Source organism: Halichoerus grypus, chromosome 7 (genome assembly GCF_964656455.1).
Source record: "Halichoerus grypus chromosome 7, mHalGry1.hap1.1, whole genome shotgun sequence".
Classification (NCBI taxonomy): domain Eukaryota; kingdom Metazoa; phylum Chordata; class Mammalia; order Carnivora; family Phocidae; genus Halichoerus; species Halichoerus grypus.
Genome location: NC_135718.1, coordinates 101566103 through 101591590, shown reverse-complemented (window position 1 = coordinate 101591590; position 25488 = coordinate 101566103). Strand labels below are relative to the sequence as shown.

General features: G+C 45.1%; 1 protein-coding gene across 3 annotated transcripts; it reads left to right on the top strand.

The window, feature by feature from the left end:
• Positions 1-997: 997 nt before the first annotated feature.
• LOC118528247 (eEF1A lysine and N-terminal methyltransferase-like) lies at positions 998-18223 on the top strand. Of its 3 annotated transcripts, XR_013449821.1 has the most exons (6): positions 998-1438; positions 3556-3723; positions 5190-5405; positions 7984-8115; positions 11649-12961; positions 13176-15956. XR_013449821.1 is itself a non-coding variant. In XM_078077960.1 (5 exons), the coding sequence occupies exons 2-5, from the start codon at positions 3678-3680 to the stop codon at positions 15986-15988; spliced, it is 420 nt and encodes a 139-aa protein (XP_077934086.1). In that variant the 5' UTR covers positions 998-1438; positions 3556-3677; the 3' UTR covers positions 15989-18223. The 3 variants fall into 3 exon arrangements, 2 of the variants coding, with proteins under 2 accessions (XP_077934086.1, XP_035936442.1); XM_078077960.1 differs by lacking the exons at positions 11649-12961; positions 13176-15956 and adding an exon at positions 15963-18223; XM_036080549.2 differs by having other exon boundaries at positions 11649-15956.
• The last annotated feature ends 7265 nt before the right edge of the window (positions 18224-25488 follow it).

Below are 25488 nucleotides of genomic sequence, written 5' to 3'. Positions count from 1 at the left end.
CTGCTCGTGAGGTCTACAATAGCCCAGACTATAGATGCCCATTCCACGCATATGTGTCCTGCTCGGTCTGTACATTCCCTCTGCAATTTATAGTGTTGTGAAAAGCCCAGCGATGCTCATATTTGGCACATGTGCCGGTCACAGGAACTTCCTTAGGGTATTAGGATAAGACGGGCATCGGAAAGTACAGTTTGTTCACTGAACACATCAAGTAAGCAGTAGCAACTACTGATAGATGACACCGGAATGACAACCTAAGGAGGCTGATTGTCAAAATGAAATTTTGAAATTTGCATGTTGTGCTTTGGGGGGAGAAGAAGGTGAGGAGGCACCTCTGTACACGTGGTTGCTATTCCTCTTGTGAATTTTCACGTCACTACATTAATAGAGGAATCCTGCATTTTGGTGCAGAAAAAATACCGCCCAGGGCCAGTTTTCTCCAAAATAAACCTCAATTATCCAAGTCAAGTGGTTAAACTAAGGGAGGGTGGGGCGGGAGACGCAGAAGATAACCTGGCTAGGATGGCTTTCTTCTGCTAAGGACCGGCTCTACTCATTCCTTGCCTCACGTCCTTCTGCTGGTTTTTCTTTTCCGGGGCCTCGTCCTCCCCGCGTGCCCCGCCGGCCGCGCTCGGCCCTTCAAGATGAGAAGTGGCCACGAGGCCCGTTCGGACCGAAAGCGAACACAAATCTCAGGAGGTTGGGGCGGCCTCCGCCGCGGAGGAAAAGCTCAGACCGGGGAGAGCTGCCCTCGCGCGGCGCTCGGAGGCAATCTGCAGACGAGCCAGCGAGGCCTCTTCCGCCCGGACTCAGGCCCGTGGCCCCGCCCCCTTTGTCGCACGCAGGGGAACGCTCCGCCGCCGCGACGACTCCGCCTGCGTGTGGCGAGCGCGTCTCGGCCAATGAGGTGCCAGGAGCGAAAAGCGGTGACCAATGGGACGCTGGGAGGGTCTGCGTGGCCGACCAATCGCGACGCCTGGCACCCGGATATGATTGCGGGTTCGGAAACCCCGCTCTGAGGGAGTGTGAGGGCTTCCGCACGTGCGGCAGGGGCTGCGAGCCGGGCGGACGGGTGAGCGTGTATTGGGTTCAGTGTCTCGCGCGTGGGGCTGGCGTGTAAGCGTCATCCCTTTGGGTTTTGAGCGGGGGATAAATCAGCGTGGTTCTTGGTCGTGGGAAGAATTCCACTGCAGGGGCCCGGCGTCAGCGTGTGTGGAAGCCTAACCGATGGTACCTCGGAGGGCGAGTAGGAGGGTCTTGAAGGCGCCGCTCGGACAGTGACAATATGAACCTCTTACCCAAAAGCTGCAAGGAGTTTGGCTCCGCGGACTATTGGGAGAAGTTCTTCCAGCAGCGAGGAAGGAGAGCTTTCGAGTGGTATGGAAGCTACCTGGAGCTGTGCGGGGTGCTGCACAAATACATCAAACCCAGAGAGAAGGTGAGCGCGGCGCGGCGGTCCCGAGTGTGTGCTCGGGAATGTGGGAACGAGCACTTTAACCCTGCGCTTGGTGGATAGCGACAGGCCCGTATTTTAGTAAGAAATGGGGCCCATATTTTCCGGATTCTATGCGTCACTCGGCTAAAAGGCAATTTTAAAATGTTCTTTTAAAGGTTTTCAGGTTAGAGACCTCCTGCTCCCAGCAATCCTTGACTTAGTAATCTCACTGGAAGAGTGACTGAGTAGTCCAAGCTAGCGATCGGCTCCTCGAGCAATGGTGTGCGTTTCTGTCACTGTCCATGTGTGTAGAGCAGAGAAAACCCGTGGCTTTACTGATAGATGATTAGTTAATGGAGTGGTTGTTGCTGGCACGCTGAATTTCAGGCCCTGTGCTCAGCTCATAAGCAACAGGAACCCTAAGGCACGTTCCAGGAGTGACAACTGCTAAATTCAATGCTAGGGGTTTGATGGAGACGAAGTGTGCTGGAGGTGGGGAAGAAAGAGGATAGGAAGGTAACATTCGTGGAGGATGCTCTCAGTGCCAAGACTTATGCTGAGTGCTGTGTGTGTGTGTGCCTTCAGCAGTTGAAATCTCATAATAACTCTGTAAGGTTCTTTCATTGTATTGATTTGGAAACTGCGGCTCTGAGCGCCAGTTTCTTGTCCAAGATCATACATGTAGTGAGTGGTCACATGGGAATTTAAACTCAGCCCCATTCAGTCCCAGGCTTATGCATTTCCCACCAGGCTTTTCCAGAGGTGGTGACATTGGGGCCGAATTTTGAAGGCTCAATGGGCGATTGCTCCACAGAGAGGGAGGCAACAACTTGTGTTTTTTTTTTTGTTTTTTTTAAAGATTTTATTTATTTATTCATGAGAGACAGAGAGAGAGAGAGAGAGAGAGAGGCAGAGGGAGAAGCAGGCTCCCAAGGAGCAGGGAGCCCGATGCGGGACTCGATCCCAGGACCCCGGGATCACGACCCGAGCCGAAGGCGGACGCCCAACCATCTGAGCCACCCAGGCGCCCAACAACGTGTGTTTTAAGTTTGGCTTTAGAAAATAGCAGAATAAAGGCACCTGGGTGGCTCAGTCCATTGTTCAGTGTAATCAATTCAAAAATCAAAATATAGAGTAGAAAACGAATATCTGGTTACTATATATCAGAGGGAAAGTAGTGGGGCCTTAATAGGATTTCTCCCCTTTGGTGAGCACTTGTGATTTCCTCCTCCTGCAGGACTGTGTGTCTTACTGTCTGTACAGTACAGTAAAAGGCAATAGGCGTTGGAGATAGGCAGTCCCAGGTTCACATCCTGACTGCAGCTTGTACTATTTCTGGGCCTAATCATTAACTGTTCAGATCCTCAGTTTTTCATCTGTCTAACATGGGTATTATAAGGTTGTTATAAGAGTTAAATAACTAGAAGTCCTAGTATAGTAATTGGCATGGAAGAGGTAATTAGTGACTTTAAGTCCTTCTTCTCTGAAAGGATTTATGAATAAATTGTTCCTGTTAGTGTCCTTCTATTTCTCAGTGTCAAGGGGCTAGGACTCCCCAGTTCAGTTTTCCCAGGGTTTTGGGTGCGTTTTTGCCACTTTTCCTTTCCTTTCCTTTTTTTTTTTTTAAGATTTTATTTATTTACTTGAGAAAGAGTTAGAGAGAGAGAGAGAGAGAGAGAGAGCGCACAAGCAGGGGGGAGGGGTAGATGGAGAAGCAGACTCCTAAGGAGCAGGGAGTCCGATGTGGAACTTGATCCCAGGACCCTGGTATCATGACCTGAGCCGAAGGCAGACGCTTAACCGACTGAGCTACCAGGCACCCCACTTTTCCTTTTCTGAGTCTTTGGTCTGCAGTGGTATGTGTGAAATGTTTAACAACTGTGTTTTCAGGGGGGGAAAAAAGCCCTCATATGTTTGTTAATTTCTGTGGCATAAAAATGGCCACCATAGGCAGATTTCAAAGAACCAACATGTCAACCAAGTCACAAAATATGTGTATATTTAGCAGTTGGGTTCTTGAGTCGGATCAAGCTCCCTACGGCACAGTGCTGCTGGTATGGCTTGCTTTCCACGAACTAGAGTGCCAAACATAGGACCTCATCATCTCTATCTCTCTTTAGCCCAGAAGAAACGGAAAAAGGACAGGAAGAAGCAGCGGCCTGCTGACACTCCAGAGGACCTCCCCACAGCCCCAGGGCAGTCCATTGACAAGAGTTACCTGTGCTGTGAACACCACAAAGCAATGGTTGCGGGCCTTGCCCTGCTCAGAAACCCGGAGCTGCTCCTAGGTGAGGGAGACTCCGCTGCCTGCCACAGGAGGGGGCGTGTAAGATGACAGCTGTCTTGTGGTTTGAGCACAGCGATTACAGACCAAAAATGCACATATATTCATAGTCTTCTTCTTCCCAATCTTCTTCTAAGTTAATAAACATCCAGTAGCTTTTCCCTGAAACTCAAGATTGTAATCTCAAAATGGCTGCACCTGTGGATGTCTAAATATTTTCATTTATTTAAAATATTAAAGTATAAAATGTATTCAGTGAGATACATAAAGTACACAGATTTTAAGTTGTTCAGTTTGATGGTTTTGTTTTTTTTTTAAGATTATATTTATTTATTAGACAGAGAAACACAGTGAGAGAGGGAACACAAGCAGGGGGAGTGGGAAAGGGAGAAGCAGGCTTCCTGCCGAGCAGGGAACCCGACGCGGGACTCGATCCCAGGACCCTGGGACCATGACCTGAGCCAAAGGCAGACGCTTAACGACTGAGCCACCCAGGAGCCCTTGATGAGTGTTTGCATATGTGTCTACCCATGTAACCAGAAGGAACATTTAAAAATCATGACTCCAGAAATTCCTGTGCACTTAAGAAGAATTTCTGGCTTTCAGTAATGCATTATTTGAGCACCAGATGCAATGCTTTCTTAAATTTCTACTTAATTAAAAAATCTGTATTATAGGTAGAACAGTCATAGCCTTATTACTAATAACAGGTTTGGATCTGACCACAGTAGCAAAAATGTTCATTTTTCTGTCTAGGCTTGTAACTGTTCACCCAAAGTCCTGAGTATGTTACTGAAACATCCTGTACTTTTGGCCTTTCTTGGTGTTGATGTATGTCCCTGGAGTCTCAGTTCTTAGGTCTTAGGTTTAATCCTCAGATATTAATCTTACATTTAATGTCTCCTTTCAGTGATTCTTTCTTATTTCTTGTCTTCTTCTGTCTGCCTGTGATTGCTGAGGTTTCTCTGTACTTAGGACTAGGATTTGGGCCTTTATTTTCCTGTGATTTCTGGAACTTGGATGGATTGCCTTCGGTTGGTTGATGTTTCTGAGAGGGCAGCTGTGGCCTTTGAGTTGAAAGCTGGGCAGAGGGCATTGCATCTACATTGCCTTGTGATCATGAGTGAGATGTTGGCCATTGTCCCTCCCAGTTCTTAGGGGAAGTCTAATAATGCTTATGGTGGGGACTCTTGGTATGATGTCAGCTGAGTGCTTTGGGATCTTTAAGGGTCTGTAATAATAACACACAGCTTCTGGATCTAGTAAAGGAAGGATTGTGAGGCCACGGTTGAATTTTCAGATGTCAGATTTGCCCCTAAATCTCTGGGAAGAGACAGAGAGGCTGGGCCTCTAAATCTTGTATCCCCTGGGCAGAGCCAATAATCCAGCTCCCTCCTTTACCCTCCCCAAGGCTGGTACAAAGCTTTCAGTGAGCAGATTGTCAAATGATGCTTTATTCCTTTATTGCAGAGACCCCACTGGCATTGTTGGTGGTAGGCCTGGCTGGGGACAGCCTCTCCCTGTTTGTCCATGATCATTTCCCGAAGACCTACATTGATGCTGTGGAGATCGACCCCTCCATGTTGGAAGTGGCCAGCCGGTGGTTTGGCTTCTTCCAGAGCGACTGGATGAAGGTCCATATTGCAGATGGACTGGACTATATTACCAGCCTGGCAGGAAGAGAAGGTACTGCAGTTGGAGAATTTGGAGGGTTGTTGAGGGAAGAGTCATCCAAAGTCGGCAGGCCTGCAAGGGCCTCTAGAATTCATCTTGAACAGTTAGCATTGTCCCAGTCTTTCCCCCGTTGATTTGTTCATTCATCGGTTGATGTATTGACTCAGTAAATCTAGAGTGCCAGCCATGTGCCCAGCACTGTGCTAGGGGCTGGGGTACAGCAACACATAAAACTGACCATTTCTGCCCTTGGGGTGCTGACAGCTCAGTGGGCTTTTCTCCTGGTTCTCTTCTGACTCTGTGTCCTTGCCACTTCCTCATCCTCCCAAGGAACCTAAGGTCTGTAGCCGGGTGAGGAAAAGGGGAAGAAAAGTTGGGGTGTGTGTTGGGAGTTGTTTTTTAGGCTTTTTTTTTTTTTTAATTTTTTTTTTTTTAAGATTTTATTTATTTGCGAGAGAGAGAATGAGAGACAGAGAGCATGAGAGGGAGGAGGGTCAGAGGGAAAAGCAGACTCCCTGCTGAGCAGGGAGCCTGATGTGGGACTCGATCCCGGGACTCCAGGATCATGACCTGAGCCGAAGGCAGTCGCTTAACCAACTGAGCCACCCCGGCGCCCTGTTTTTTAGTCTTTGAGCTGCAGGTGAAGCAGAGAGAGAGCCAAACAGCATTCGTGTAGATCAGTGGCTGTACACCTGGGGGCATCAGGCAGTGTCTACACACACGTCTTTGGTCCTTGTAACCGCAGGGTGAGGGTGCTTCTGACAGTGAGTGAATAGAGACCAAAGATCCTGCTAAACGTCCTACCGTGCACAGGACAGCCACCCCTGACAAAGAATTATCTGTCCCCAATGTCAGTAGTGCTGAGGTTGAGAAACCCTGAAGCAGATGCTACTCAGCGGGAATTCTGATGGCCGTGCTGCTGCTGGAGTTAGGGCTCCGTTTTGCTCTAATATTTCCTATCTCAGACTTCGGACAAAAGGCATATTAATGTTCTGCAATAGCTCCTGTGGTTCTTTTGCCTCTTTGTATGTAGGCTCCTGGGGACTGGTGCTTCCCGGAACAGGAGTCCCTCAGGGAGAAGTCAGTCAGGTTGGTTCAGTTAAGTGAACTGGGAGCTCGGGCCACCCACCCTTCCTGGTCTGCCCATTCCATAACTGATCCTCTGGTTCTCACTGGATCAGAGCATCTCCCAGTTCGGGTATGGCAAAACAGGATGCCTGGAGTGAGTACTTTGGTGCTGGGATGGACAGATGGTGCAGGAATTTTAATTGCAAACTGAACTTAAGTATATATCAAGAGTCTCACAGGTTACCTCTCTGAGGCTGGGGCCCAGGCCCAACACAGCTAGTACATGGGAAATATTTAAAACTGCACTAGACTCATGGCAGGCACTCAGTCTGTGATGTGTTGCCATCAATACTGCCCATCAGTCAGTTTTGAACAGCCTGGCAGTCGTTTCTAACAACCACCTTCCAGATTATTGGAGGGCTCACTGCTACAAATGTGGGCAGTGGTTATCCTTGGACTTTGACAAGCCAACGTGTTCTGCTCTCTAAGAAACCAAAACGAGATCTGTGCCATGCACAGTAATGGGCATGCAGTAGTCCTGTGTCAGTATTCATTAATTATTGAATAATCATTATCATAGTCTCACAGTTTGCTGAAAGTCAGTAGCATTGCAAGCTTACCCCTTGTAAAAACTATTTCCGTTATAGCAAGGAGTGCATCTGATGCTTCATCAGTTCTTTCTCACCCATTTAGTAAAATCTTTCTTGAGCCAGCTATTGTTCAAGTACTAGAAAAGATACACTAACTTTAATTTGAGAACATTTTCTCCTGCAAGCATTTGCTGGGTCAGCTCCAAAAGACTTAGGCAGCTGCTTTGCCTAAATCAATAGTTTTCAATTCTGCCTGTATTTCGAATTACCTGGGAGTTTAAGAAAAATACCTGAGGTTTCCTATCTCCCCTTCCACCTGTTCTTTCCCACACCAGGGTTTTTGACCCTGAAATATTGAAGTATTTTGAATATTCCCAGGTGACCGTATGTTCTGCTGGGATTGAATATTACTGGTATAGATGGACTCTTAACCAAGTAGTAATCATGCTAGCACGGATCCCATGAATGTGTGTGCTTATGGAAGGTGCTTTTAAATGTGGAGGAAAAGATCAAGTAAAAGCCCTGTCTGTTGGGGCACCTGGGTGGCTCAGTCGTTAAGCGTCTGCCTTCGGCTCAGGTCATGATCCCAGGGTTCTGGGATCGAGCCCCGCATCGGGCTCCCTACTCAGCTGAAAGCCTGCTTCTCCCTCTCCCACTCCCCCTGCTTGTGTTCCCTCTCTCGCTGTGTCTCTCTCTGTCAAATAAATAAATAAAATCTTTAAAAAAAAAAAAAAAAGCCCTGTCTGTCATGTGGGGTGCTCACAGCAGAACCCTGACGGACAGCGACTCTCCTGGACAGTGACGTCAGTGCCCTTACACAGACAAACCACAACCTCCATGTCATCCTTCTGACTTAGCCACCTGCGGCCACCACAGGTCACAGGGAAAAGTAGATGGTCTTAGACAAAGATTTGTTTGCTTCTCTTTCCCAGGACGGCCCCGCTACAATGTCGTCATGTTTGATGTCGACAGTAAGGACCCAACACTGGGAATGAGTTGTCCACCAGCAGCTTTTGTGGACCAGCCTTTCCTGCAGAAGGTCAAAAGCATCTTGACTCCTGAAGGTAGGAGGTACAAAAGGTTGGGGAGGGAGGAGGGATGGGTCCTTTAAAAATTGTTTCTTTTCAATGAAAAATGGGTCTGTCATAAGTGTGTAGCTCGATGAATTTCCCTGAATTAAACACACCCTTTTACTCTCATCAAACACAGAACACTTGTAGCCCCCCAGAAAGTCCACCTCTTACCTCCTTCCAGTAACTCCTCCTCCTGTCAAGGATAACCCGTATCCTAACTTCAGTCAGTACAGCTTAGTTTTGCCCATTTTTGTTCTTTGTATACATGGAATCTTAAAAAATGTATTCTTTGTGTTTTTTTCTTTCATTAACATGATCTTTGTTTCATCCATAGTGTGTACATTGTTCCTTTAGAGTGTGGTGTAGTATCCTTATGTGACTATTACCACATTCATTTCTCCATTTTGTCATTGGTATTTGGATTGTTTTCCGTTTGGGGCTTTTAAAAGTAGTCCCCGCTCTGGTGATGAAGTCCAGACTCCTCCATCTCTGCCCCCAAAAGGAATCTGTGTATTTGAAAGGTTGGTGCTTGCCATGAGCATGAGATGTGCCTCCCAGCCCCTCAGAGGCTGCACTAGTGACCTGGCATCACCAGACACTGGCCTTGATCCAGGGCCCTTCTCCCCTGACATCCTCAGCTGGCCCAGGTGCAGTATGCATCCGGGTAGCCTGCACCTGGGGCCCTCCAGCAGGGGAGTTGTGGTTGGTCCCTAAGTACCTGCCAAGCCTCCAGTCCTGTAGGAGCCCACCGCCCCCAGCAAACCTTTTTTAGGGCGCTGCTTTCTTTGGACAGCAGTTGGTCCCCCTTTGGACCGGCTGCCAGAGACCCCAGGTTTACCAGTAATGAGGCTTCCAGGTGTGTCTTGTTGAACACTGCCCCAGGTGGCCACCTGGCAGTCCAGTCGCCCTCCAGCTTTCCCTTCAGGGCGATTGTGCACACTGGAGTAGGTTGCATCTGGGATTTATATATATGCCTTGTAGCCGGGACAGCCCATTCCCCGGCTGCTTCTCCAGACACTTGCCCTCCTCCTGGCCCCTGACTGCCCTGACTTGGGCGGCTCGTGCATGTGCACTACGGGCCCTCCAGGCCTGTGGAGCCCCTGCTTGTGCAGTTACCTGCTGATCCTTGTGGGTGTAGGGATCCCGGCCCCAAGAGGCCTTCCGAGGTAGCAGCTGGAAACTGAAGGCAGCCAGTCCCAGGCTGGGTTGCTGGCTTCTCCACCACTCTGTAGTGCAGGGTGTGTCTTACTGGAAGGTAGCACCACTGCTTGGTGGGGCCTGGGGTCCAGGCTCTAGCCCCAGTCCAGCGGGGTAGGCCATTTTCTCCAGCTCTGCCTTCTGGGGAACTATGAGCATCGATGTAGGGTAAGGCTTAGAATGAGGCAGATGCCAAGGGCCCTAAATAGCCCCCTTTTCTGAGCCAAGCCTGTCTTGTCATTTTGCTCCTCTCAGCTGCCACCTCCTATGCATGGGCAGTCTGCAGCCTGTTAGCAAGCCTTGGTTTTCAGGGAACATCCCAGGTCCCTAAAGTTTTGAATGATCTCTGGCAACTGAATGGACTCAGGGTGTGAAGAGCTTATACCCTGAAAAATATTTCTTAGGCTCCTTTTGATTCTGGGAACTTTCAGTCCCCATTTGGACCAACTACTTGATTGTGTCCTGGGCTCCTCCAACAGTCAGGCTTTCAGGTATCTCTGTTAGAGGTTATCCTGTGTGTCTTACTCATACCTGCCCTTGCAAGGCAGTCCAGATTTTTCTAGCTCTGCCTTCATTGGGATCTTTCATAGTTTTGAATGTTTGTGCTTGGAATTAGGCCGAGTTTTCACACACCTGAAAGCAGGCACCAGCTACCTGGCCTCTGCAGGCACTTCTCCTGTGCTGGGTGCCAGGTGAGGGCCCAGTATGCACTTTGTCATCCCAGGGACTGCAGCTGTAACTTTACAGAACTGTGGGCTTCTTAGTGAAGAACCATGTGCTCAACCTCCAAGGTGATAGGATTTCACACCCCAGAAACCATTATGAAACATTCAGTTCACATTTGGACTGACTGCATGATCAGGTTTCCTGCTTCTTTGGTAATCAATGCTCCCTGATGTATTCTTTTGGGAGATAGCCAGGCCACCTCACCAGATGCAGCCCTGGCATAGAGTCTAGAGTTTTTCTGCTTTGTCTTCAAGGGGAATATTTACATTTTTTGAAATTATGGCTTGGGATAAAGCAAATGTCATTATCCCCAAATAGCCCTCTTCTCCGACCGTGCTTACCAGACATTGCCTTGTTTTAGGTCTTCTACTATCCTGAGTTTGTGCTCCCTGTGCTCTGACGGCTGGCCTTGGGCTGCCAGGGCTACTCCAGGCCTATGGAGCTTTGGCCAGATCTCAACCACCTGAATGTCCTCAGGGTGAAGCAATCTCTCACCCAAAATATTTCAGCAAAGGAGCTTTAAACTGGTAATCGTCCCATTGATACTTGCTGTCTAATGGTATCCCAGGATTCTCCAGCAAGCAATGCTCCTGGGTTTCTGTTATTGGAGGTTATCCAGGCCATCATGTCTTGGCAAGGAAGTCCATATTCCCCGAGCTTTACTTTTAGGAGTATTATACCCATTTGTGTAAGTTAAACTCTATAATAGGCAGATCCCATGTACTCCTGTTACCCCAATCTGTGTCCTGTCCTTTCAAGACACTTACTCCGTCCCACGTTTCTGGCTTCCCTGACTTAAGCAACCTGTGCATGCTAAGTACATCCCTGTTTGCTGCCCTAGGGCAGCTGGAGCCCTCCACGCCTGTAGAGCTAGGGCCCATCTTCAACCACCTGCATTGGAATGAACGCACCCACTGAAAATTACTTGGAGGCAGTTGCTGAAAAGAGTGGCTGTCTGTCCCCATGTGGACTATCTGCCAGGGTCCCTGGCTTCTATAGCAGTCAACGTTCTCACGTATCTCCTATTAGAGGATACCCCAACAAGCCATCAGATTCAGCCCTGGCAAGGCAGGCCAGGTTACTCTAGCTCTGCCTTCAGTGGTGGTATGCACATTTGTGTAGGTTAGGTTGGAATTAGTCAGATACCTTGTAATTCCAAGAGTCCGTTCCTTCATCTCAGTCTTCTGGACACTTGCCCTGTTCTAGGTTCCTGGCTACCCTGACCTTTCATTCTGACACATGGATAGTGTGTACCCCATCAGCTGCCTTTAGGCAGCGGGAACTCTTAAGGTATGTGGGTCTAGGACCCATCCAGAACCATCTGCATTATCGCAAGGGTAGGGAGCCCATCCACTGAAAATTGCCTTGAGTAGCTGCTGAAATGAGTGTAAATCAGGCTCCATGTGGAGTTGCTATTTGAAGGCTTAGAATTCTAAGAAGTAAGACTCCCAGGTATTTCTTAATGGAGGATACCTTGTTCTGCCTGTTCATGCCTCTTCATCATGAGACAGTTAAAAAAAACTCCAGCTCTGCCATCGTGGGGGATATTCCACAATGTGTAGATAAACCCTTGTGATTAGGCTGACATTTTGTACCCGTAGGAGCCTGCTCCTGTCACCTGGCCTCTTCAGCACTCGATCCTTTCCGGGTTTCTGGCTACCCTGACCTGCTTGGCCCATGGACGTGCTGACCACACTGTCTTGTGGATCTCTGGCCAAGCTCAACCACGACATAGCCTCCTGCATGGAGAAAGCCAACCCCCACCAAATCCTTCTGAGGGAGCAGCTGCAAATGGACGACGGTCCCCATTTAGACTGGCTGCCTACTGGGATCTCGGCTTTCTCCAGTGACCAGGGCTCCCAGGTGTCTCTTATTGGAGGATATCCTGGCCAGACTGCTTGGATGCTCCATGGCAGGCCAGTTGAATAACCTTTAGGGCTGCCTTCATGGGGAATTCCCTATTTGGCTTGTAGGGCTTTCAATTAGGCATAAACCCTATCCCCTAAGAGTTCCTGTGCTCTAGCATCTCCCGACCCCTGTCCTGTTGCAGACCCCTGGCTTCCCTGAATAGCACTGCATGTGCATATGCTGTATGCACACATTCAGCAGGCTTTGGACAGCAGGGTCCTAGAGTCACAGAGAACTAGGACTGGACCCAACCAGCTGCATAGCCTCCAGGAAGGAATGAGTCCACCCCCCAATAATCACACTGAGGCAACAGATTGCTGATTGTCCCCATTTGCACTTGCTACTTGATCAGGCTCTGGCTTCTTTAGCAAGTGGGACTCCCAGGTGTCTCCTACTGGAGGTACACCTGCTAGACACCCAGCACACAATGACAAAAGGAATGCAGTATGCTGCAGCTCTGTCTCCAGGGGCAGTACGTGTATTTGTATAGCCTAAGACTTAAAAGTAAGCCCATTCCTTGTTTTTTACACGTCTACATTTGTGTCAGCCTCTTGACCCTTGCTACAGTACAGATACCTGGCAACCCTGACCCCACCCCCCTCCCCCGCACATGCATACACAGTACACACCCCTGTAGCAGGCTGTGGGTAGCCCAGGCTAACCTGGGAAACTGACCTCCCCTAACCACCTGCATGCCTCCAGCTTGGAGGGAGCCCACCCCTAGAAATCACTCAGAGGCAGCTGCAAATTGGCAACAGTCAGTCCCCATTTGGACTTCCTTCTTGATCCAGTTCTGGGCTGCTTTTGTATCCAGGGCTTCCAGGTATCTCTTATTGGAGGATACGTGAGCCAGCTGTCCAGCCCACCCTGGCAAGGTAGTCCAGCATCCTCCTCTGCCTTCATGAGGAATATGGGTGTTTGTGTAGGCTAGGGCTTACAGTTATGCCCATACCTTGTTCCACAAGAGCTTGATCCTGTGATCTCGACTTTCCAGACCCTTACCCTGGTCAAGATCCCTGGCACCCTTATTTTTTTTTTTTTTTAAGATTTTATTTATTTGACAGAGAGAGAGAGAGAGAGCACAAGCAGGGGGAGCAGCAGGCAGAGGGAGAGGGAGAAGCAGGCTCCCTGCTGAACAGAGCCCGATGCGGGGCTCGATCCCAGGACCCTGGGATCACGACCTGAGCCGAAGGCAGACGCTTAACGACTGAGCCACCCAGGCACCCCTCCCTGGCACCCTTAAATGCACTGTGCCCATATGTGCCGTACATATCCCTTCAGCAGGCCTTGGGCAGCTAAAACTCTCCACACTGGGGAAGCTAGGTCCAAGCCCCAACCAATTGCATAGCTACCCAAATAAAGAGAGCCTACCTCCTGAAAAATCACTCTGAAGTAGCAGGTGCAAATAGGCAACATTCAGTCCTCATTTGACTTGTTGCCTGATCGGGCTGGGCTTCTCTAGCGGTCAGGGCTCCCAGCTGTCTCTTCTTAATGGCCCCTCCCTAGCAAGTCAGTCGAGTGACCTTGAGCTCTACTATCAGAGGAAATTCCTCATTGCGTAGGTTAGGGCTTGTCCTTAGGCATAAGCTTTGATTGTCAAGACCTTGCTCTAACCATAACCAGACTTCCCCCTGGGGTTTCTTATTGGAGAATTCACCAGACAACAGCCCAGCCCAACCCGACAAGGCAGTCTAATATACTCCAGTTCTGCTTAAGGGGGAATATGGGCATCTGTGCAGGAAGGGCTAGCTTCTGGGCATAGGCCTGTCCCCCAAGAGTTTGTTCCTGTGGGCCAGCCTCTACAGGTCCATGCCCAGTGGCTGCTTCAGAGTGATTTTAGGGGGCTGGGCTCTCCCCCACCCTAAGGCTGGTTCACAGGAGCGGGTTTTTGGGGATACAAGGTTATCTGCCTAATTCCAAGACCTAACCTACACAAATGTCCATATTCCACAAGAAGGCAGAGCTGGAGGAGTCTTGATGGTGTTGCCACATCAAGGCTGGATAGAGGGCCAGGATACTCCAATAAGAGACAGCTTGGGAGCCTTGAATCCTGGAAAAGCCTGGGAACCCACCAGGCAGCCCGTCCAAATAGGGACTTACTGTCAACACTTTAAAGCTGCCACCTCATAAAGATTTTTGGGCTGTGGGCTTCCTCCACCTTGGAGTTACTGAGGTGTTTACCATCCAGTCTGAGCTCCAGAGTCCTGGAGGGCCCCCAGTGGACAAAGACCTGCTGACACAGTGAGGACTGCATGCACAGGTGGCATAGGTCAGGGGAGCCAGGGACCTGGACCAGGACAATGTCAAGCAAGGCTGGGTCACAAGAGGGGGCTATTACAGGTACCTGGAATCTACCTATTCCGTGCCTTAACCTAAGCAAATGTACTTAATTCCCCTGAAGGCAGAGGTGGAGGAGTCTGGTTGTATGCTCTGAGATGCTTAGGAACCTTTGTTTTAGGAACCTTTTGTTTAGAGAAACCTGGGACCCAATCTCACAGCCAGTCCACATGGGGACTGACTGTACCTCATTTCGGCTTCTGCCTCACAGCGATTTTGGGAGAGGGAGGTAGGTTTCCTTCTCATATGAAGTAATGCAGGTGTTGAGGATTGCCCCTTACTCCACAGGCCTTGAGGGCCCCAGATGTCCAAAGGTGGCTGACAGAGTTCCTACTGTGCAGGTGCAGAGGTCAGGGTAGCTAGGTACCTAGAACAGGGCAAGGGCATGGAGAGGTCAGGTCATGGTGTGGGCTCTTTGGATTCAAGACATATACCTAATTGTGGGCTCTACCTTCCCTATGAGGAATGTCCCCTGAAGGCAGGCTGGAAGAATCTGGTCTGCTTTGCCAAGGGGAGGTGGGGAGCGGGGGCTGGCTAGAGTATACTCTAATTAGAGACACCTGGTAGCCTTGATTATTGGAGAAGCCCAGGATCCAATCAAGCAACAAGTCCAAATGGGGACTATCACCAATTTAAATCAGTCCCCATTTGGACTTGTTGCTTGATCGAGTCTTGGGTTTCTCGTATTGAAGGATACCCCTGCAAGTTTCCCCAGCCCTTCCATAAGGAGGCAGTTGAGTAATTTGGACCTCTGCCTTCAGGAGGGAGTATTACCATTGAGCAGGTTACCACTGAAGGTTAGGCATATGCCTTGACAGCCCCCCCCGCCTCCACCAGCCCTGCTCCCATGACCTGGCCTATACAGAGCCTTGCCCTCTTCCAGATGCCTGTCACCTCTGAACTGCACTTCATGTGCATGTGTAGCAAGCGCTCCTGTAGCAGGCCTTGGGAAGCTGGGTCCCTCATAAGGGTTTTGGAGGATGTTGATAATTCAGAACCCTTGCGCACTGTTGGGAACGTAAAATGTGGCAGCCACTATGGAAAACAGTATGGGGGTTCCTCAAAAAATTGATAGAATTACCCTATGATCAAGATATCCCATTTCTGGGTATATATCCAAAAGAACTGAAAGCAGTATTTTGAAAAGGTATTTGCACCCTCATGTTCATAGCAATACTATTCACAGTAGCTAAGAGGTGGAGCAACCCAAATATCCACTGGGTGGGTGGATGCATAGATGTAGTAGGATGCTAATCAGCCTTGAAAAAGAAGGAAATCGTCACATATGCTACAACATGGATCATCCTTGAGGATACTGGGCTAATCACAAAAAGACAAATAACATATGGCTCCACTTGTATGGGGTATCTGAAGTAGTCACATTCATAGAAATAGAAAGTAGAATTTTTCATTGCCCGGGTTTTGGGAGAGGGTAAGATGGGGAGTTGTTCAATGGCTATAGTTTCCGTTTTACATGAAAAAATACTAGAGATCTGTTGCACAATAATGTGGATATTGCTAACACTACTCAACTATATACTTTAAAATGGTTAAGAGGGAGGGCACCTGCCTGGCTCGGTCGGTAGAGCATGTGACTCTTGATCTCAGGGTCATGAGTTTGAGCCCCACATTGGGTGCAGAGCTTATTTAAAAATATTTTAAAATTTTAGGGGCGCCTGGGTGGCTCAGTCGTTAAGCGTCTGCCTTCGGCTGGGGTCGTGGTCCCAGGGTCCCGGGATTGAGCCCCGCATCGGGCTCCCTGCTCCGCAGGAAGCCTGCTTCTCCCTCTCCCACTCCCCCTGCTTGTGTTCCGTCTCTCGCTGTGTCTCTCTCTGTCAAATAAATAAATAAAATCTTAAAAAAAAAAAAATTTAAAAATTTTTTTAAAATAGGAAATTAAAACAATATATATGTTTTTAAAATGTTAAATTTTCCTGCCTAACAGCCTTTGTTCCTGCTGTTCTTTTGGCCTGGAACATTCTTTCCCTTGCTTTTTGCATGACTGGTTCCTTCTCTGGTTTCAGCTTAAATGTTACCTCCCCAGAGAGATCCCCACTGACAACCCTGTCTTTTGAAATAGGTTCCCCTTGAGTCCCATTCTCAGCCACTTGTTTGTTCTTTTCAAAATACTTATCACAATATAGAATTTATGCTTTTCTTTCCTGCTGTACTCTGTGCTTATATTTAAGGCACAGACCTAGTTTACTAAGAGTTATACAATAAGTGTCCAATATACTTTTTTGTGAATGAACAAATGAGTCTATATAAACTCGGAATAATAACATCTGCCTCATGGGGTTGCTTCGAGAATCAGGTGCAGTAACATATATGGCAGAGGGCCTGGCACATAATAACTCTAGTTCTAGGGACAGACATTTTTGTACCAGATGACCTTTAAAGTCCAATCCAGCTCCAAGATTCTCAGGAATGGTACAAGGGCCCTTTGCAAGGCAGAGCTGTGTGCATATTAGTAAGCAAAACACCTGTATTCTAGTTAGTAAGAGCAACCTTACCAACAAGTAGGATCTTTCATGCCTGGGACAAATAGGTGCAGAAGTAGTTGTTTGCTCTTTGCTCAGAACTTCCCAGTACCCTCAGGGCCATCCATGCCTTATAGAAGACGATGGAATACTTAAAGCAGGAGTTCCAAATCTGGGGACCCTTGAGGATCTGTGGATAGAATTCAGAGGGTGTGTGAACTTGGATGGGAAAAAAATTACATCTTTATTTTCACTAACCTCAAACAAATTTAGCATTTCTTTCACCTCTAAATGGAGTAAGTGGAGACCCATCTCCACAAAATAACCGTCAGTAGTAGTAGCTGTACCTGTGATTTTATTACCAATTGGAATCACTAAGATTTTTGTATCACATTACAATAATAGATATCTTAAAATATTGTTTATGCTCCTTACTAATTCAAAATCATGGTAGATGTTAGGTCTGACATTAGATTTTGTTGTTTAATGAATTAATAAAGCACATATCTTAGTGTATCACAAATCTTGCTTTTAAAATATTTTATAACATGATAAATTGCCTCCTTTGCAATTCTGTATATTTTATTTTGATGCATTTAGAAACGTTATTCTAATAAGAGGTCCCTAGACTTCACCAGATTGGCAAAGGTTCTTGGTACACAATGCCTGTCACTTAACAGGAGCGTTGTAAATGTTTCTTCATGGTTATGACAATTTTCCTGTACTTTTGGTATTGTCTTGAGTCTATAATTATGTAAAGAATAAACCAGAAAGGCTGGCTAGGTCCTTAGGGAAAACCTGACTACATTCTTTTAAAAAAAACATTGTTAGAGAATGATTTATTATTTCACTTTAACTTTTCATTCTCTGAAGAAAGTTTGAAATATATCTATTGAAGGTATTCTGACATCATTCCATTCCTTTTTTTTTTTTTTTTTAAGTTTTTATATGAGAGAGAGAGAGAGTGAGAAACAGTTGTGAGAGGGGAGAGGGTCAGAGGGAGAAGCAGGCTCCCCGCTGAGCTGGGAGCCCGATGTGGGACTCCATCCCAGGACTCCGGGATCATGACCTGAGCTGAAGGCAGTCGCTTAACCAACTGAGCCACCCAGGCACCCCCATTCCATTCCTTTTAAATAACTGCTCTATACTTGTGACCATAGCATGTAAAGCAGGGAACTATGATTTGTGATGTCACTTTAACTCAGTGAAGTGTAACTGTGGTTCTAAGACCCAACTTTTCATGGATTGTATCCTGAGCTTTGAAATGAGTGTGAGCAGTGATGCAGAATCTTCTTTGCTTAAAAAAAAAAAAAAAAGACTAAAAATGAAAAACAAAAATATTCGCAACTCTAATAAAGGAAAAGAGGAATGATAAATGTGTATATATCATACATATAAAGGTTTAGAGAATATGTACATATAGAAATATAAAAGTAGATTCTTTTTTTTTTTTTTAAAGATTTTATTTATTTGACAGAGAGAGACACAGCGAGAGAGGGAACACAAGCAGGGGGAGTGGGAGAGGGAGAAGCAGGCTTCCCACCGAGCAGGGAGCCCGATGCGGGGCTCGATCCCAGGACCCTGGGACCATGACCTGAGCCGAAGGCAGACGCTTAACGACTGAGCCACCCAGGCGCCCCAAAAGTAGATTCTTCTTATCTTTCCACTAAATCTGTGATATATGGCAGAAGGGGAGCTGGTTCAAGTATCTCTGAATAAATGTGCCTTCATTTCCAGAAGAAACCAGGATCCTCTTCTCACGCTTGCTTACCCTCTGGTCAGAGCCTATGAAGAATAGTGAGTTCTGACTACCGAGGTGTATCTGAAAGGACCTACGAAACTCTCCCTTTTAGAAAACCCTCTATTTTCTTGCATAGTCACTGGCAAATGAGCTTATCTCTTTACAGTACTTTTAAGAGTGGCTTAGGTATAGTTCCACTTTCAGGTATGATGGAGTAAATTGAGGCAGACCATTGCTCCCTCTAAAAATAAATAGAAAAACCAGATAAATACCAGAAACATCTCTATAAAGCAGTCAGAGAACTATTTAAGCAAAGCAATAAGACTGGAAGGGCCAAGATTCCAGGGAAGGAACTGCAAAAAGGTGAGCTGACCTCTTCCAACTGCTTTTTCCCTGAAGGCGCTTTTGGATTCTGGGTGCAAGGAAAGATACTGAACATCTGGGCTTTACCTAGGCCAAGGACCATTGTTGGGGAACAAAACAAGCAAACCAGTTACACTCTGGGGTCTCACAGGACTGGAAAGACAAAACTGCAGTCTTAGAGAGCCAGGATCTCAGGAATAAGGGAATAGTGGAGAGTTGGGAGACTCAGATAATTTTCTTCCCAAAATTTTGCTGAATTCTGAAACTATATTGTAGGAGGCTAAGATGATAAAATCACTGTTTTTCAGAGGCTTTTTGTTTAGCATCTTTGTCAGCAAAGATGAGAGTGAATCGTCTTTGGAGAAGGATAGTATCACATATGTACACAGTATTTCTTACATTTAATAATTTATACTTAATTTTTAATACATAATTATTTTATACTCAATAATCAATATTGAGTATCTGAAACTATTAGGTATGCCAAGAGATAAAAGTTATATGACCAAAAACCAAGAAAAAATACAGTAGAAGCCAGCCCATAGGTAATCCAGGATTAGATAAGCAGACGAGGACTCGGATTAAAATGTTCAAAAAAATAGACGAAACATGGATAATTTCACAAGAGGATTAGAATCTATTTTTTAATGGAAATTCTGGAACCAAAAATACAGTAACTGAAGTTAAGAGTAGCCTGGGGAGTTAGGAAGCAAATGGGGAGATGTGTCTGTCTACGCGGATGTTGACAGTGACTTAGGGCATGCTTCAGTTGCATCTCTGGAGCATGTTGTTAGTGCCGGAATCCTAAGATCTAGTGTAGACTCAAAGAATGTGTACACACATTTAAAAAAACCAAACTTAAAATGTAAGTTCATACATTTGTCTTCAAGAGTATACTCTCAGGGCGCCTGGCTGGCTCAGTTGGAAGAGCATGGGACTCTTAATCTCGGGGTCATGAGTTCAAGCCCCATGTTGGGTGTAGAGATTACTTAAATAAATAAAACTTAAAAAAAAAAAAAAGAGTATACTCTTAGTACTGTGTTGCAGTAAACATGCTCCAGAACATAAAGATGAGTTCTTTTTTCGAGAATAATTTCTCAAGAATTCTCCAAAATAATTCTAAGCACAGGTATGTTTTTAAGTTTACTATCATGACATTTTAGAAAATAATTGGAAAACTTGTTATTGCCCTTTCTATAAAGGATGGAGGAGGGTGGTTCAGTGATTGCCAAAGAGTTTTCTTAAAATTATTCCATAGGGATGGTTATCATTGAGTTTGATGCCAGACAGATATCCTGTAGTTAATCTCATATGCCATGTTTCAGACCTGGGTCTGCTTAATATTAAAGTATACCTTCTAAGCTGATAACGATGAATTCAGAGTCACAGAAAAGATGCTGTGAATTTTTCTGCTTAATTTTTTTTTCTTTTAAAATGGATCGAGTTGGATGCTTAATAAACTCAAAACAACAACATAACCAGGGCCAGAAGGAAAACTCATTTATTATTAATGTTAAAAATAGACATGCAATCTACCACAACATAGGGAAAAATTGGATATGACATGGCAAGCCATGGATGATTCGGAATTGTCTTCTAGTTAACACTTGTTTAAATTACTTTGCTTGTTTACACTTTGTAAGTAAGATACAAAGATAAAGTGCCTCCAAGAAATGCATTATGAAATTCAAATGCAACTTCAGATATACTGATGAGCCGAAATGACTGTAGAATCCCAAAATAAATATTTACTGAAATATTTAAAGGCAGTGATATTGACTGAGGTTTAAGGTAATCAAGCTGCCTCTGTTTCCTTTCATTTCTTCATTTTATTTTTATAAGTCACAAATTTCCACTGCTCATATTCTTTTTTCCCCTCCTGTTATCTTAAATGCCAGAAGAAAATCAATGCCAATAGGCCAAACTCTTGTGAGTCCATCTATAATAATAATGAAACAGTTCAGAAAAAAGCAAATCTATAAAAATGGACAGTGTCTATATTGTTTATAAGGTGACCAAGAGAATGTGTAAATATTATTTTATGAAGAGTTTGTGATATTCTTAGAAGAAAATAAGGAGGCTGAGCTTATTCTTCCTCTTTTGCTGCCTGGGAAATGAAACCAGTATTGAAAGTAAGTGACTTAAAGGTCATTAGGCAAGCAGAGTACTTCCAGGATTCCCACGCCCTGGGAAGGCTAAAATATTTTCTCTTACTATCATTTCCCTTATTTTCTTTCTTTTGTCTTTTCTGCTCATTCAAAAGCAAGCTTTAAAAAGCATAATCCAGGTAATAAATTTATTGTTTGCTTGCCCTGTGCAAGGTACAATGGAGAATAAAAAGGAATCTAAGACCGCGTCCTTGATTTAAAGGAGCAGTCAAAATCACAATTCTAGCCTGGATCTTCTCAGCTGCTGAGCCATCCTTTTGTTCACTGAGTTGCTAAGTTCCAAACCTTCTCCATTTTCTTTACACTCCCAACTCCAACATTGCTTCCTTGACCCTTCACATAAGACCTTGCTTGAGTTTTACTGACCGTTTTGAAGTTATCTTGTGAGTTTCCCTTAACTTCTCTCTTTTCCATTTCAAAATCACTCTATAGCTTTATCATCAGTCACTTCCTTCCCTCTTGCCTCCAAGAAAGGATTCTGTCTCCATCTTGCCCAGAACTCACCTCTGGTGCTCTTCCAACCCTGATCCTCATACCTCTGCAGGGACATCACCCATCCTTGTTTCCTTTTTGATTTGCATTTCAATCTCACTCTAATCCTGGCTCCTTACTCCCCATTCCTAAGTATAACTTGGTTATTTCTGATCGTACCTTGATCTTACTGCTGCTTGGACTGCAACTCGTGTGTCATTTCCCTTTACCATTAAATTTCTTGAAAGTGGAATCTATAATCTGCAATTCCACTAAAAACTCTTACAATATGGATTCCGCATCCATAATGTTATTAAAATACTTCTTGAAAATCAATAATTGGGGCGCCTGAGTGGCTCAATTGGTTAAGCATCTGCCTTTGGCTCAGGTCATGATCCCAGGGTCCTGGGATTGAGCCCCGCTTCGGGCTCCCTGCTCAGCGGGAAGCCTGCTTCTCCCTCTCCCACTCCTCCTGCTTGTGTTCCTTCTCTTGCTGTCAAATAAATAAAATCTTAAAAAAAAAAAAGAAAATCAGTAATTGTGAGTCAGCAAATTTAATGGCTTTTTTCTAGCCTTCATTCCCACCTTCCTCCACCCCCACCAATTTCTCTGAAGTTTTTATTTTACTTTTTTTATTTTATTTTATTTTATTTTTAAAGATTTTATTTATTTGACAGAGAGAGACACAGCAAGAGAGGAAACACAAGCAGGGGGAGTGGGAGAGGGAGAAGCAGGCTTCCTGCTGAGCAGGGAGCCCGATGTGGGGCCTCTGAGGTTTTTTAAAAAATGTTTTAAAGTTTTTTTTTTTTTTTTTAGTGATCTTTCTATGCAACGTGGGGCTCGAACTCACAACCCGAAGATCAAGAGTCGTATGCTGTTCTGACAGAGCCAGCCAGGCACCCCTGAAGTTTTTGATGTTAATAACCATTCCTCTTTGTTTTACATTGCCCTGTCTTCATTGTTATGTCTACTGCTGTCCACTTCTTTTTTAAATTTTTATTATTAAGTAAACACTACCCCCATTGTGGGGCTTGAACTCATGACCTCAAAATCAAGAATCACATGCTCTACCCACTGAGGCAGCCAGGTGCCCCACTCTAACCACTTCTTATTGGCTGCTCTCCTTATCCTCTAATCCCCTCATTCCCCTAAGTGCCCTTTTCTTTGTATACACTCTTCCTTGGATTCTTCATAGAGATGGTAGTTGAAGCTGAGGATTCCCATGCTCTGAGAATGCTAAAATACCCTCTCCAAAGGAAAGTGTATATAAACAAAAGGGCAGGCTTGACCACCTTGCCTTTGTTTTTGCATAGGGTTCACTTAGTTGGCAAGAGAGGTAGGAGAAATAGGTCTGAGCTGTCTTAGCAATGGCAGCATTCCTCTGTCTATGACCATCCTGTGAGACAGCCCCGCTCCTACAACTGTGGCTCTTGCCTTGTTCTGTTGACCCGTCCCTTGCCTCTTCATACCTAGAAATAGTAATAGTGGCTTCTCTTCCTGAGGTATATCAGCATCTCAGCTTGATTCCCCTTGTGGTTTTAATTTATTGTTAAACTCTAATAAAGTAATTCACTTTTGATATTATTAGATCACCTTAGGCAATTCTTCTATTTGCTAAAGTATTTGTGTGTGTGTGTGTGTGTGTGTGTGTATACACATATATATATATTCCATTGTTCACTTGAATCTATAACTTTACTCAAATTTTTTTTTAACGAATCTTTTTTTTTTTTTTTAAGATTTTATTTATTTATTTGAGAGGGAGAGAGTGAGAGAGAGCATGAGAGGGGAGAGGGTCAGAGGGAGAAGCAGACTCCCCACTGAGCGGGGAGCCCGATGCGGGACTCGATCCTGGGACTCCAGGATCATGACTTGAGCTGAAGGCAGTCGCTTAACCAACTGAGCCACCCAGGCGCCCTCAAATTTTTTTTAAGATTTTATTTTTAAGTAATCTCTGCACCCAACGTGGGGCTCAAACTCAACCCTGAGATCAAGAGTCACAGATTCTACCAACTGAGCCAGCCAGGCACCCCTATAATACATTCAGTTTTAATAGTTGCTTAGTCTTGTGTTTCTATGTAAGTTTGTGAGGTCTTGAAAGACAGCTAACACTGTTCACCATCTTTATATCCCCAGACTTTTACAGAATGCCTGTCACTTATCTGATGGGTGAATTTATTTACCTTGATATAGCACCCAAGATTAGTATTAACCATCTTGAGCAAGAAATTAAAATTGTAATTGACCATCAACAGACTAAAGCCTCCTGAATCAAATGAGATTATCACAAGACATTAGACCTGACGGATTCCATCTATACAATGCTTTAAGAATAAACTGCCTAATTTCTGTTATAAGGGAAAATCATGCAGCCCATTTCGATAAAATATTGATCTCACCTTAAACATATAGCTCTGCAGTATTTACTAATGTGCCCAGCTTCACAATTCTCTTGCCTTCAACAAGTTACACAGTTCATCTCAAAACCTTAGTTTCCACATAGATAAAATTAGGAAAATGACACTTGTTATCAGAGGGTTGTTGTGCAGTAATAAAATAACATATGCTAATCATTAAGCATAGTGCTTTTAAAAGTAGGCATTTAGGGGCACTTGGGTGGCTCAGTCAGTTAAGCATCTGACTCTTGGTTTCGGCTCAGGTTGTGATGTCAGGGTTGTGGGATCGAGCCCGCAGTCGGGCTCTGTGTTCAGCAGGGAGTCTGCTTGGGATTCTCTCTCCCTCAGCCTCTCCCCTCATGCACGCATGCGCTCTCTCAAATAAATAAATAAAATATTTAAAATAAATAAAAGTAGGCATTTAATAAATGGTAGCCATTTTTTTAAAGATTTTAGTTATTTATTTGCCAGAAGGGAGAGTGAGAGAGAGAGTGAGAGTACAAGCAGGGGGAGCGGCAGGCAGAGGGAGAAGCCGGCTCCCTGCTGAGCAAGGAGCCCGATGCAGGGCTCGATCTCAGGACCCTGGGATCATGACCTGAGCTGAAGGCAGACACTTGACTGAGCCACCCAGGCGTCCCTAAATGGTAGCCATTTTTAACTTTCAGAGAAGTCATAAATTTTTTAACACAATTAGAGCATATTCCTGCACAGGTTTCTCTGTTCTTGTCATCTTTATAGGAGGCAATTTCTCAAAGATAAAATTCTTAAAACAGGTCATATCAAATAAGAGTTAGAAGAAAAAAAGCATCTCTATGAGTCCATCTTATAATGTCACATCTAAAATTCCATGAGAGAAGCACAGAGGACATTCCCATTTTATTGCAAATTTTTAACAAAAACTACAGTAGAATCTGTCTTTAAAAACCAGACTCCACTTAGGCCGCTTGCTCTGTTACTATTTACTCTTCATTCTCTCTGTGTAGAATCACTCACTGATGCCACATAGGACATAATTGGAACCACCGACAAATTTAGAATATGGATGCTTTATTAGAAAATAATATTGTGTCAATGTTAAATTTTTTTAATTTAATTGAATTGTTGTTATGAAAAGAAATGTTCTGTTCTTAGGAAATACCCATTGAAGTATTGAGGGGTAAAGAGACATATCTGTAACCAACTCAAATAATTGGGTGGGGAAGTTATATATTTCGAGAGAATAAAACAAATGAAGTGAAATGTTAACAACCCCCTTGAGTTAAGTCATGTAAACTCTCTGGCCCTGTTTCTTCATCTATTTGAAGAAAGAGAGACTGGCCTGAACTATTTCAGTATCATTTATGCTGTGAGTCATGAAATTCAATTAGGAGTTGAGACTAGCATTAGAAAAAAATGTTAACCAGTGAATCCGGATGAAGGATTTGCAAGACTTCTTTGTGCATATTCTTAAGTTTGAGATTCTTTCAAAATTAAAAGTAAAATAAGCTAACTATATTTACACAATACGAGACTCTCTGAGCACAAGAGGCTAATAGGTTAGCTAAATGATACACCTATGTACTTCCTCACCAAAACAG

What these genes read in the sequence shown, in the direction of transcription:
- LOC118528247 (XM_036080549.2), top strand. Translation starts at nt 3,678, where the DNA reads ATGGTTGCGGGCCTTGCCCTGCTCAGAAACCCGGAGCTGCTCCTAG. An exon ending in AAACCCGGAGCTGCTCCTAG is followed by an intron (nt 3,724 to 5,189) that starts GTGAGGGAGACT and finishes CCTTTATTGCAG; the next exon opens with AGACCCCACTGGCATTGTTG. An exon ending in CAGCCTGGCAGGAAGAGAAG is followed by an intron (nt 5,406 to 7,983) that starts GTACTGCAGTTG and finishes TCTCTTTCCCAG; the next exon opens with GACGGCCCCGCTACAATGTC.